This window comes from Cebidichthys violaceus, unplaced genomic scaffold (genome assembly GCF_023349555.1).
Source record: "Cebidichthys violaceus isolate CVI_PGR_0920_01 unplaced genomic scaffold, fCebVio1.0.p SCAF_16, whole genome shotgun sequence".
NCBI lineage: Eukaryota > Metazoa > Chordata > Actinopteri > Perciformes > Stichaeidae > Cebidichthys > Cebidichthys violaceus.
Window position 1 is genome coordinate 2,874,624 of NW_027176329.1, and position 13,067 is coordinate 2,887,690.

Genomic DNA, 13,067 nt, shown 5'->3' on the forward strand with positions numbered 1-13,067 from the left:
TCTGTGACTCCAGGCCACAACGGCCCAAGCTTTGGTCTCTTACAACTCCCCTAAATAGCTGAGTAATGCACACGCAGGCTGTGTCAGATCTTAAGTTGAGCTTAATGCTCAATTCACATCCCACATGGGCAAAGTCAACTCTGCCCTCCCTCTCCACGGGATTCTCCCATGGTGAAAATCACAGATAACCCCCGCCCCAGCCCAAGGTGGCTGTACGGCTTTATCACCAAAGTGTAACGATCACTCTCTGGTCCATGTGTCCACTCCGCCGGAGAGATGAAGCAGAGGAGAGGAGCGTCATTCTTTTTCTTTATTCCCACTGTCGGTCGCTGCCTCGGCTTCGGAGATGAGACAGATGCTCACTCAACCCCAGATTATTGGCCTTCCTGTCCCTCTCTGTCTGTTGCACACAAATAGCTGCCATTACGTAGACATCAAAGAGCCTCTTCCCGGTGAAATTAGCTCTCTGCACATTGCTGATCGCAAAACAATCAAGCAATGCCCAGCCCCCACACCCTCCCCATATGCGGGCTCTCGGCTATTTCCCCATCGATCGTCAGGGAAAGGTCACCGGAGAGCAACACGTTTGGAAGTTTCATTCTCTTTGCTCGCTCCCCCGCCTCTCCACAGCCCTTTCCAATACCTGCAAGACGAAAGGGGGAGAAGAAAGTCTTCCTCATTTGTATAATAAAACACCATAGCACATCTGCTCAGAGACCCAAAGAAGGCCGTTCACAGGCACTTTGCCGCCGATCTGACGGAGCTTGAGAGGATCTGCCAGGAAAACTAGGTCAAACTTCACAAGCCCAGGTGCGCAAAGCTTTTAGAGACTTCCTCGGAGAAGACTCAAAGCTGTAATTACTGCCAAATGGGCTTTTTTGGGCTGATTTTGATTCATTTTTGCCATCTCAAGCCAAAATGTGCTTTTTTCCCTTCTTCCTCTGATTACTCAGAGGCTACTGCAATTTCTGATGCGTTAGACATTCATGTTTTGTCAAATTTATCATATGTTTGGTTGATGGCAATCACTGACGTTGAAGCATATTTTCTAATAATTTTTTCATATTTCATGGTTTAATTCACACTTGAGTACACTATTGCAAGTATTCTTGTCTTAGACATGTATAGATGTCAGTTTGGGACATATTTTGCGTTGCTAAGATGAATATAAATTAAGTTACAAGGAAAATCAGCAACATAAGATTTTAGGTTTGTTTCTATTCACATTTATTTAATAGAAAAAAAAACTGCAGGGTATTTTGCGGAGAACTCTAAAATAATCCATAAGGGTATCACCTATGCAAAAATGCATTTAAAAAGTATTAACCAGGTTGTTGAACGGAAATCACTTTCGCATGTAAATAAGAGATTTCAGTTTTTGATTGTTAATTTTAAAGCATGTAACTTTGCCAATATGGGTTAATGAGTGTATGCGTGTGTGTGTGTGTGTGTGTGTGTGTGTGTGTGTGTGTGTGCGTGCGTGCGTGCGTGCGTGCGTGTGTGTGTGTGTGTGTGTGTGTGTGAGAAAGTGAAATTCCAGCGCGCCGATTGTGGCGCGGAACTGATGAACGTTGTATGCGGAACTACCCGGACGACTTTAAGGTCCGGACATGTGCGGCACCATCACATCCCCTCCTCGCTGAATCCGCTGCAGTATGACGTTATAATAACACAGCGCTTCATAGCATGGCGCGTTGTTTTAAAGGCTGTTTGTGGAGAAGACATGACGTCGATTCGTAAATAATGTCTGAAGCTGCTTTTGAGGAAGTTTCCGTTTTATCGTCCATTTACTGCGGAGAAGGAGAGTTCCAGCTCATCCGGCAGTCTGGTGAGTTTACTAAACACGTCGCTGCGAACACCGTCGTTTCTAACATTTTAGGATGCAACAAACCCAACACGTCAACGTGACTTACGACACTTACTCGCGGAAGTGAGATTTTTGCAGCCTCAGTGTTTATTTAGCCAGAACCAACATTTAGTTACATCCAAGTTTAAGTTTGACTTTTAAAATGGCGTTGACAATGACGCATTCCCCTCTCAGACTTGGCGTGCAGTTCAATTAAAAAATGCGGGTATTAGACTTTGAAACCCCCCCCCCCTCAAAATGATGATAGCAGTGCTACTATATCGCTCTGTTTGCCTTCCAGCTCAGGATGGGCTCCTGGTCCAGATCAACAGCACTGTTGGAGGAGAAAGAGGACTGGACGTGAGACTGTCGTTCCATCTGCACCCCCGCTACCCTTCCTCTCCCCCCGCCATCTCCGTCTCCTCCACCGGCCTCTCCAGGTCTCAGTGTCACAACATCAGACGGAAGCTGCTGGATCAAGCTGCAGCGTTACCTCCAGAACCGATGGTCCATCAGCTGGTGGAGTGGTTGCAGGTAAATGAGCTCACTGACTGAATTGAACGAGACAATTTAAAAATTGTTTTACATTAAAGGCAAGTAATAGTTTGATCTGTGTTAAAAAAAAATGTTAGCAGTGTGTGGAGGTGACGGAGAACTGCAGAGGCAGCGAAGAGGAGGAGGAGGAGGAGGAGGAGGAGGAGGAGGAGGAGTGGACGGCGGTGCTGTCGTTGGACCACATCCGATCTCGAAGCCGCTACACCGGTCTGCTGGAGCGCTGGACCCAGCAGCTGCAGCTCAGTGGGAGGTTGCTACTGGGAAGAAGTATACTGGTGATTCTGCAGGGAGCCAGACCCAACATCAAGGTACCAACGCACATGTTTTAGTGTTAGAAACGATGCTTTCTTGTTGTGTATGTCTTGTATCCAGCATGTACATACAACACTGCATGTCAAATGGACCGGCCAAAGAGTTCAGTAAGCTGAAGTCAAGACTGTCCTCCCCGCAAAACGAGAGCATCACTCGTTTTTTGCAAGTCCCCCAAAACATATGTTTCAAGTGACAGCGCCTTCTAGTGGCCGCAGGAATTACGATTCTCCTATCTGGAGCGAAGGAGGAAGTCATGTGACGGTATTATAGAGTGACCATGGGTACATCCCAAGTCTCTTATTTGTCATTTCCTCGCTCCTCGCTCGAACCAGAAGTTGTTCTGCACTTCCATATTGACGGCCGTCCCAAAGCTCTTATTTAGCTCGGAGGAGTGAGGATCGAGGAGGGAGGAGAGAGGAGGGATCTCTGAGGAGCCATGAGCGAGGACCCACGAGAACAGGCTTCCAGGAAGTGTTTTAACGGCGGACACGCCCCCTTTTCGTTCATCAGTTATGTGATTGGAGTCAAGCTTTCCCTCAATAACTTTTATTATGGGTACAATTAGAGAGAGCTTTTTACATCACTTATCATCATTTCATTCAGTCACGTGAGGCTGATCATTCCCGAGTGTTTAATGAGTTATATCATTTAAATTGAACCTGAAACATTGAGCCTCATAAATTAATTCCCGTATTATAATTCATAAATAAGATAAAGGCATTCTGCCGGTAGAAATCGATCCTGCACTTATAAACAGAACACGGTTTGTTAAAGAGGTGACAGGCTACAGAGAGAACACACCTCTACTCTGACAGTGATGAAGCGTCTTTATTAGTTATTACTGTTATTAGTTACTATCGTCATGTGAGCGGACACAAACTTCTCAAAAGTCTCTCCAGCTGTTAAAGCCGTGACGGCGGATCCAGCTGTGATCAGCGGCCGCCGGCATCAGAGACAGACGTCGCTTCACGTGACGCAACCGAGGAAAAGACGTCTCATGTGTCTTAAAACACATTTCCTCTTTCCTCTCTCCTCGCATGGTTTCCTTGGGTACATCCCAAGTCTCTTAATTGCATCCCCGTTTCCCTCACTTGGGTCTTTTCCTTGCGTCTTAGTCCCTCCCACCAGGGATGCACGGAGAGACGCAAGGAAAGGACGCAAGTGAGGGAAACGAGGATGCAGTTAAGAGACTTGGGATGTACCCAAAGGCTGCAGAGGGAGGAGGTCGAGGTGGATGATTTAAAAACCAGAGAGCGCTGTTCCTTCTCCTTTCTAACTGAGAGTCCATGTTGGCTTCTTTAAACCACGACCATGATTTACAGCAGCCTTATACAGAACCTCACAGGAAGACAAATTGTGGGTTAAAATGAATTATTTCTATTTATATATAGAACACTTTAGTGTAACTTGTGAATGAACGCTGCGTATTTTTTTCATGTTTGACCCCTGTGAACCTTTGGAGTGCGTTCTGACTGTGATCACGTCTATTCAGGAGTTTTGTCGCCTTTTGAGGACGGTGAAGGTGGATGTGGATTCGTCGGGCAAGAAATGCAAAGAGAGGATGATGAAGGTTCTCACCGAAAGCCCTACGTCTTCCTCCGGTGGACATGGGTAAGGACCTCTGACGTACGACTCTGATGTAGCAGAGGAATGAAATGAGTCTTTTTTTTGGGGGGGGCGGGGGGCGGGGGGCTGCGTGATCCCCCGCTGGTCAACGCTGGTACGACTCCAGCTCTCATCAGTGCTCTCTCTGTGTTTCCTTCCGTGTCTTTCCATCAGGCTCCGGGGTTTTGTGGTGAAGAACTACGAGTCCCTCCCAGAGCTGACCGCAGCCTTCCAGGAAATCAACATGACCGATGTTTACCAGCAGATACGACCGTCGCTAAGTGACTGACGGCACACGGCCTTTTTCTGTGGAAACGGGTGCAGTCAAGGAAGAGAGGGTTGAATGCCAAATTAAAGCCTCCTCTCCCGACACCCAACTCCAACGTAAAACACTACAACTGTGCTGTAGCATCGGCTCAACAACGGACGCAGAACATAAACGTGGTTTCATTATTGCTGATGTGTATTTTGACAGCAGGACCCACACTGTCTGGGACAGTGCCGAGCCAGAATGCGGGGCAGGCTCTTGCTAATACAGTTAGGACTACGCGGTCACAAACGCACCCATGCAAACACTCAAAACGTTTGTTGTGCACGAATGATCAATTTTACAGGACGGCGTATTAGGGCCGTTGTGTCTCAGTAGTAGAGCGGGTCATCCTTCAATCGGAAGATCGGCGGGTCAATCCCCGGCTCCACTAGTCCATGTCGATGTGTCCTTGGGCGAGGGAACTTAACCCCAATGGTTAGATAGTCCTGATGGGCTCAGGTGGCACCTCGCATGGTAGCCCTATCATCAGTGTGCAAATGGGTGAATGATGAAAAGCGCTTTGAGTGTTCGGAAGACTAGAAAAGCTCTATACAAGTACAGTCCATTTACCATTACACTTGTAGGAAAATAAAATAAATACGGGCTAGTCGGGTAATATTCCGAGAACTCTGAATGTACAACATTAAAGCAGTAAATTTACGATGAAAGAACTTGTATATTTTCTGAGATTAAAGTGAGTTTATGAGAAAAAAACCCCTTCTGTTTCCGCGTTTCTTATTTTCATTTTATTTTTAAAGAACAACTGATTCTATGGTATGGCAGCTGCTGCTATTCTTGTGTACTAGTGTACTAATCTTTATTTTAGTCTCTTTAAGACTCCCAGCAGACGAGGGATTCCAGCAAAATAAAAGGTCAAAAAACCATTGTGTCTTCTCCCTCTTGTTTCATGACTGTACTGTACACTATATTAGGCCTGTGCAACTTTATCAGCCTTTTCTAATCAAGCCTCTAACAACAATATGAACAGCATTCTTTATGAACACAATATAGCAATAAAAATGACTATCAGATGAATACTGATACCCAACATACGCTCCGCGAGCTCAATGCTCATAACCTGGGAGCAATGTTGGCCGAGCCAAGAGAAGAAAATTAGCCAAGTCAACATGTCTACCAGCTCCTTTAAAAGTCACCAATAGACATGTTAGATATCGAAAAATAAAGGCTAAACTGCCGCGGCACCTCTCCCAAACTGTGGCAGCTCCAACAAACAGTGGAAACTGTTTGTCTGTATATATACAGTATATATATATATATATATATACACACACACAGTATATATATATATATATATATATATATATATATATATATATATATATATATATATATATATATATATATATATACACAAGTCAATAGGTTATATGGGTTGTCATCATTGTAAACAATACAATGCATCTTATCCATATTTACAATTTGCATTTAGTAGTTATCGTTGCCATGGGCAACAAGTACCAACTGACGTTAGCCTATATTAGCTTAGTTTAATGAAAACGAGTCGCCATACTATTACAAATCGGCATTTTTGTACTAAACCAATTACAACTACCAACAGTCATACCTTCAAGGACCTTAATGTATTGTCACATATTGTCAAATAACGAAAAATAAAGGCTAAACTGTCGCGACACCTCTCCCAAACTGTGGCAGCTGCCGCGGCAAGTTGTGGCAGCTCCAACAAACAGTGAAAACTGTCGGCACATATACTATATATATACTATATATATATATATATATATATATACTATATATATATATATATATATATATATATAGTATATATATCCAAGTCAATAGGTTATATGGGTTGTCATCATTGTAAACAATACAATGCATCTTATCTATATTTACAATTTGCATTTCTTCAGTCCGTTGACTGAAAGTGTTTATAAGTACCAACTGACGTTAGCCTATATTAGCTTAGTTTAATGACAACGAGTCGCCATACTATTACAAATCGACATTTTTGTACTCCTACTGGTCAAGCTAGCGACCAGTGAACGCGACAGATAACTGGTAGGTATTTCAATAGCCCAGTGTGTGTATTTGAAGATAATTATGTCCGGAGTTTAGGTTAGCTGTATACATTTTGACGTTACGTTAATTAGTTGACTCCTGCAGTGAAAAAAAAAGAAGTGATATGAAGTATTGAAGCAGTGATGTGAAGTATTGAAGCAGTGATATGAAGTAATGAAGCAGTAATATGAAGTATTGAAGCAGTGATATGAAGTATTGAAGCAGTGATGTGAAGTATTGAAGCAGTGATATGAAGTAATGAAGCAGTAATATGAAGTATTGAAGCAGTGATATAAAGTATTGAAGCAGTGATATGAAGTATTGAAGCAGTGATATGAAGTATTGAAGCAGTGATGTGAAGTAATGAAGCAGTGATGTGAAGTAATGAAGCAGTGATGTGAAGTATTGAAGCAGTGATGTGAAGTATTGAAGCAGTGATATGAAGTATTGAAGCAGTGATATGAAGTAATGAAGCAGTGATATGAAGTATTGAAGCAGTGATATGAAGTATTGAAGCAGTGATATGAAGTAATGAAGCAGTGATATGAAGTATTGAAGCAGTGATATGAAGTATTGAAGCAGTGATTTGAAGTAATATAGCAGTAAAATATAAATATGGCAGAAAAATTAAAATACTCAAGTAGTATTTTAGTAGTGGAGCAGAATTGTAAAATCCGTTTCCGTAGTAAGGGTTAGGGTTAGGTAAATAACACTGGCTTTCACATAAATGTAGTGAACTGAAACATGCACTATATCCCAGAATGATCATGATATGATATATAATATTTAATGCTACATATAGTGTAGCATTGTCTCCAAAGCAGCTTCCTGTGTGAGTCCAGTAAGGAGCAGAAAGAGTCCTTAATCTTCTGGCCTGCTTCAGTGACCAACCGTGTTGTAGCCGACATGGAGGAGAACGACATGTATTCCACTCTCTTCGCGGTGATACAGGACTTTTTGGATGAAAAACCCAACACTCCTCCTCCTCCTCCTCCTCCTCCTCCTCCTCCTCCTCCTCCTCCTCCTCCTCCTCCTCCTCCTCCTCCTCCTCCTCCTTCTCCTGGATTTGAACCTGCCGGGTTGGAACTCAATGCCCAACCTCAGCCAATAGACAGTAACGGTGGAGGGTACGGTGCCTGTGTCCCCCTGGGAGCAGATCCTACGTTTGAGGAGCTACGGTCCACCGTGTCTGATCCCACTATGTACGATGGAGCTGTGTGTGCAGAAGACATCTGGCAGCCAGATTACCCATGTAGTCAGACGGGTTCATATAGCCAGGGACAGGTAAGACACTAAGAATAGATGAGGGACAGGTGTCTTTAGGAGTAGATCAATATCTATGATGCTTTATGCCAAAACAATGAAAGAAAAAAAAGTCAAATTTGAAGTTAAGCTATGTTGTCCCTTCACGCGTGACGCTGCTGATTGATAAACGTAATAATTTACCATTAGTCAGTGTTTAAAAGTAATAACTCTTGCAGCCCTTGTAATTTGCAGACCTAAATGTCCTTCCTGTGGATGGGAAACAATTCTGATAGGACCGTTTATGAAGGTAGATTTGGGTCTTTATTACGCAAACAAAAAAAAAAGTTTTGAAAGCAAATGTCTCGCACTGCAATCAAAAATCAAGTTTGTAAGTGAAAATTATAAACTGAGAATAAATTATTTGTTAGTTTTACTTATGAAACTATAATTTTTGCTTTTAAAAAAACAACCTTTGCTTTAAAAAAAACCCCCCTTGGCTTTCAAAACGAAAACCTTAGAGGGCGGGGCATATGCTGCTGCGTATGCCCCGCCCACCACCTCCAAACTCAACTTGTAGCTATTTTTTTTAAAGCAAAGGTTTTTGTTTTGCAACCAAAAAAATTGGTGATTATTTGTACGGATGCTTTGAAGCCCAAAAAGCGCATATAAATATGAAGGAATATGAAGGAGTTCATTTATTGCCTCATGACCAGAACCCATCCACTTGTATCTGTCAATATGTCTGAATGCTGGCGTTTTGTGTACGTGCACACTGTAGCTGTGTGCGTGCGTGTGCTAACAGCGTGCCGTCGTCTGTCCACAGTGGTTGTTGCTGACAAGCGAGGAAAAGGCCAAATACTACGACATGGCCCAAAAAGAAAAAGAGCTGCACGCCCAGCGACGCCCCGCCTGGTGCAGTAAAGACAACTATGTAAGCACACCCTCGCGCACATGTTTTGCATCACGACACCAGAGCTGAGAAAAAAACTCTGATTTTATCAGCTGGTTTTTGATGGAAAGTGGGATGTGTTTGTTTTTTGTGCAGGGCAAAAAGAGGAAGAGGGAGAGGAGGAAGGCTTCCGCCAGAGTTGAAGGTATGTTTTTAATGTGATGAAAACACTCTGGATCCTATTTGACTAGTTTGAATCGCAGATGGTTAAATTACATTGATTTCACAAACGAGAAACATGGGTTACTTTTAAACCCTTGTCAGGATCCCATAGAAGAGGCGAACCTTTCAAAATGTTGTGCCATTTGATTCAGTTAAGAAGCAGCTGCTTGTTTTTTTTGTTGTTTATGTTGAAGCGCCTGCATTTGAATCTGACGCTGAACCGGCCAAGAAGCGACATGTGTCACCAGCATTTGTGATGGACCCCTTCTCCTCACAAACACATGTGATGGACTCCTCACAAACACATGTGATGGACTACTCCTACTCACAAACATCTGTGACGGACCCCTCCTACTCACAAATATCTGTGATGGACTCCTCCTACTCACAAACATCTGTGATGGACCCCTGCTACTCACAAACATCTGTGATGGACCCCTGCTACTCACAAACATCTGTGATGGACCCCTCCTACTCACAAACATTTGTGATGGACCCCAGGTATTCACAAACATCTGTGATGGACCCCTCCTACTCACAAACATTTGTGATGGACTCCTCCTACTCACAAACATCTGTGATGGACCCCTGCTACTCACAAACATCTGTGATGGACCCCTGCTACTCACAAACATCTGTGATGGACTCCTCCTACTCACAAACATCTGTGATGGACCCCTGCTACTCACAAACATCTGTGATGGACCCCTGCTACTCACAAACATCTGTGATGGACCCCTGCTACTCACAAACATCTGTGATGGACCCCTCCTACTCACAAACATCTGTGATGGACCCCTGCTACTCACAAACATCTGTGATGGACCCCTCCTACTCACAAACATCTGTGATGGACCCCTCCTACTCACAAACATCTGTGATGGACCCCTGCTACTCACAAACATCTGTGATGGACCCCTGCTACTCACAAACATCTGTGATGGACCCCTGCTACTCACAAACATCTGTGATGGACCCCTGCTACTCACAAACAACTGTGATGGACCCCTGCTACTCACAAACATCTGTGATGGACCCCTGCTACTCACAAACAACTGTGATGGACCCCTGCTACTCACAAACATCTGTGATGGACCCCTGCTACTCACAAACATCTGTGATGGACCCCTGCTACTCACAAACATCTGTGATGGACCCCTGCTACTCACAAACAACTGTGATGGACCCCTGGTACTCACAAACATCTGTGATGGACCCCTGCTACTCACAAACAACTGTGATGGACCCCTGGTACTCACAAGGGGGAAATGATGGAGCCCTACTCCTCACAAACATCTGGGATGGAGCCTCCTCACGAGCAGAAAATGCCGTCAGGCCTGATGTTGGGGCCCCTCACACTCCCCATACGCAGAGTGCGGTGACTGTGCCCATGTGCCACACGTGTAGCCTGCCACAGGTGTACAATGTCGGCCATACTTAAGTTTTTATTGATGCATTTTTTTTATGCATCAATTTGCTTTTCTTTTCCTATCTTTTGATATGGTTCATATTGAATAAAGTTGTATTGAACAACATAAAGTTGAGAATGGAAATATTTATTGCTGTAAAAAAAATATTGTTTCCCCCTTTGGGCGGAGCAGTGTTGCTGTGGTTAGCGCTGTCGCCTCACAGCAAGAGGGTTCGATTCCAAAGAGGTTAGTCGGTAACTCTAAATGGTCCGGGCTCTCGCTGTCCTAATAACAGGAGCAGAACAGGTTACCTGACACAACGCTGTCAGCGCCGCTGGTGGAAAATGCCGTTGTCAAAAAAGGAGAAAATTTGCCAGTGTCTGTACTTCTCTGTACTAATGTTACCTTGTTTCCACTTCACTAAGTTTTTGTAGTTTTAATCCAAACCATGCTGTTTGTCCCGGAACCTAACTAAATGAATTTGCTACCTAAGAAAGTGTTTTAAAAAAAAAAAAAAAAAAAAAGTATAGTAGAAGAAAACTAACAAAATAGCCAAACACTTACTTAAAGGCTGTACATTTCAAAACTCAATAAATTGTGAGGAATAATCAGAAGGTCTCCACTTCTGATTGGCTGCACCAAGTGAAGAGGGTGCAGCTGAGTATGAGCATTGGGAATGGCAAAGGCATAGTTGCCTTATATACAGCAACTTGGCCTTTGAATTAACTGGAAGGGAACGTGGATGTGTGATTAGATCTTCAATACAAGACAATATATATATATATATATATATATATATATATATATATATATATATATATATATATATATCCTCTTGTATTGAAGATCTCCTCCAAGAGATTCACTACTCACTCACTCATTTATCTAATTATTTTAACTTTTTTATGAAGAAATTTTAAGAATAGTCAAATAAAACACAATGACAGGCAACAAATACATTCAACAGATTCAAAAGGTTCAACATTTCAAGGACAGGTCAGGAACATGTAATGTCTCCTTGATCCTGTGGGGGGCAGTAATGTGCTCAGAAGCAGAAGAAGAAGACGCGCAGCACAGGCACGCTGTACATTTCTCTAGACCAAGTTGACTCCTCTCCACATACTCTTAAGAAAAGTTCCATTGAATTATACTACAATACTTGGTTTGTACAAGTGACATAATAGCCTTTGTATGGCGAAAGTACAATTCTAATAACTTCAGACCTGTTGTCTGTCTCCAGTACTTTTGAGAGGAGTGTTTCTGGGTATTTTACAATTTAATTTCTTTAATTGAAAATGCTACTTTTGCTAAGGCTGCAGCCGTGGGTCAAACATATTACCTGTCATCTAATTTAATTATAGTGTAAGACTAAAAGCATGGTTGCACTGAGCTAATTGCTAATAGCAGTCGCCTATGCTGCAAACCAACTTCAAATCACATTCATGAGACAATTTGTCTAATTTCAGATTTGATTGTAGAGGAAATGGTGCATAGTTACAACATCATTTCACCTCAGGTTGATAGCAGACCACCTCAAGGTTTCACTCAGAGAGAACCACGACATTCTGATGTAGATAAAAATAAAACGTTATTTTCTGATTATTTGACGGTGGTTTCATTCTAACGCACAACTAAACGTACCCACACCGCTGAAAAGCACAGGCTTCATCCTGTCTACAGAGACCTGTCTGCTCTGTGTTGTGTTCCTGTCTGTGTCAAAGCCAGCTTCATGACCTGGGAATGACGAAAACACAAATGTCTCGAACACAGCAAAATGACATGGAAACAGAACATACAGGAAGAGGGCAGGGTATCTGTAGATACAGACACACTTCTAGTCAGAGATGGGCAAAAATACATCAAAATGTATTTTGATACAAAATACAAAATACCCCTCAAATACATTTATTAAAATGAAATACAAAATACTGGTGCCAGAAAATGTAACAAAATACAACACATGTATTTTGTAATATAGGAATAGGATATCTCACAATTTGGTATAGCAGAGCATTCAGGTTTATATATATATATATATATATATATATATATATATATATATATATATATATATATATATATATATATATATATATATATATATTTAATGTACAAAGCTCTGGTGAACCCCACCCAAAGGAAGAACAGTCACAGAATGTCAGTGTAACTAAGCAAAGCTATTAAAAGACAACAACTTGATTGATTATGTATATATATTTATTAATGGAACTTAACAGCCCATCAACTTTGGCTTTGTATCAACAAGAAAATATTCATCACATATGATTAGCATCACACATTAGGCCTATGTATACTATACAAGCAAAATATGGAATTAAAACCAGTTGTACACAGGTAAAGAGCCTAAATAAATGACTGTACTGAGACATGTTGTCCACCTTGCTGAATGTATGAAATAATAAAACTAACAATACTTTCATAATACGCCTTTTAAATAAAATAAATTGGATATCTAATGTTTGTTTGTTTTTATTAACAAATGGACATCTACTGTCATAGCCTGGTTAACTGTGAACTATATTATCTGCCAGTAATTGATATGACATTATGACATTCACATTGAGAAGCAGCATCACTTGTAATACAGTGAGATTAGATGGTCAGACGTCTCTT

General features: G+C 42.1%; 2 protein-coding genes across 3 annotated transcripts; both read left to right on the top strand.

Moving 5' to 3' along the window:
* Positions 1 to 1,611: 1,611 nt before the first annotated feature.
* Positions 1,612 to 5,493, top strand: rwdd3 (RWD domain containing 3). 2 transcript variants are annotated; one of them, XM_068710540.1, is made up of 5 exons: positions 1,612 to 1,828; positions 2,148 to 2,380; positions 2,479 to 2,709; positions 4,206 to 4,324; positions 4,493 to 5,493. In XM_068710540.1, exons 1-5 carry the CDS (start codon positions 1,744 to 1,746, stop codon positions 4,605 to 4,607), a joined length of 783 nt encoding a protein of 260 aa, XP_068566641.1. In that variant the 5' UTR covers positions 1,612 to 1,743; the 3' UTR covers positions 4,608 to 5,493. The 2 variants fall into 2 exon arrangements, with proteins under 2 accessions (XP_068566641.1, XP_068566642.1); XM_068710541.1 differs by having other exon boundaries at positions 2,482 to 2,709.
* A 2,081-nt stretch (positions 5,494 to 7,574) lies between these two features.
* LOC137872954 (adhesive plaque matrix protein-like) lies at positions 7,575 to 10,465 on the top strand. Its single transcript, XM_068711493.1, has 4 exons — positions 7,575 to 7,952; positions 8,716 to 8,844; positions 8,959 to 9,007; positions 9,219 to 10,465. Exons 1-4 carry the CDS (start codon positions 7,575 to 7,577, stop codon positions 10,463 to 10,465), a joined length of 1,803 nt encoding a protein of 600 aa, XP_068567594.1.
* Positions 10,466 to 13,067: the final 2,602 nt, after the last annotated feature.

Excerpts from the sequence above, each read along its gene's own strand:
- rwdd3 (XM_068710540.1), top strand. The coding sequence starts at position 1,744 with ATGTCTGAAGCTGCTTTTGAGGAAGTTTCCGTTTTATCGTCCATTTAC. Across the intron at positions 1,829-2,147 it reads CCAGCTCATCCGGCAGTCTG|CTCAGGATGGGCTCCTGGTC; the intron begins GTGAGTTTACTA and ends TTTGCCTTCCAG. Across the intron at positions 2,381-2,478 it reads AGCTGGTGGAGTGGTTGCAG|CAGTGTGTGGAGGTGACGGA; the intron begins GTAAATGAGCTC and ends AAAAAATGTTAG.
- LOC137872954 (XM_068711493.1), top strand. The coding sequence starts at position 7,575 with ATGGAGGAGAACGACATGTATTCCACTCTCTTCGCGGTGATACAGGAC. Across the intron at positions 8,845-8,958 it reads GGTGCAGTAAAGACAACTAT|GGCAAAAAGAGGAAGAGGGA; the intron begins GTAAGCACACCC and ends TTTTTTGTGCAG. Across the intron at positions 9,008-9,218 it reads GGCTTCCGCCAGAGTTGAAG|CGCCTGCATTTGAATCTGAC; the intron begins GTATGTTTTTAA and ends TTTATGTTGAAG.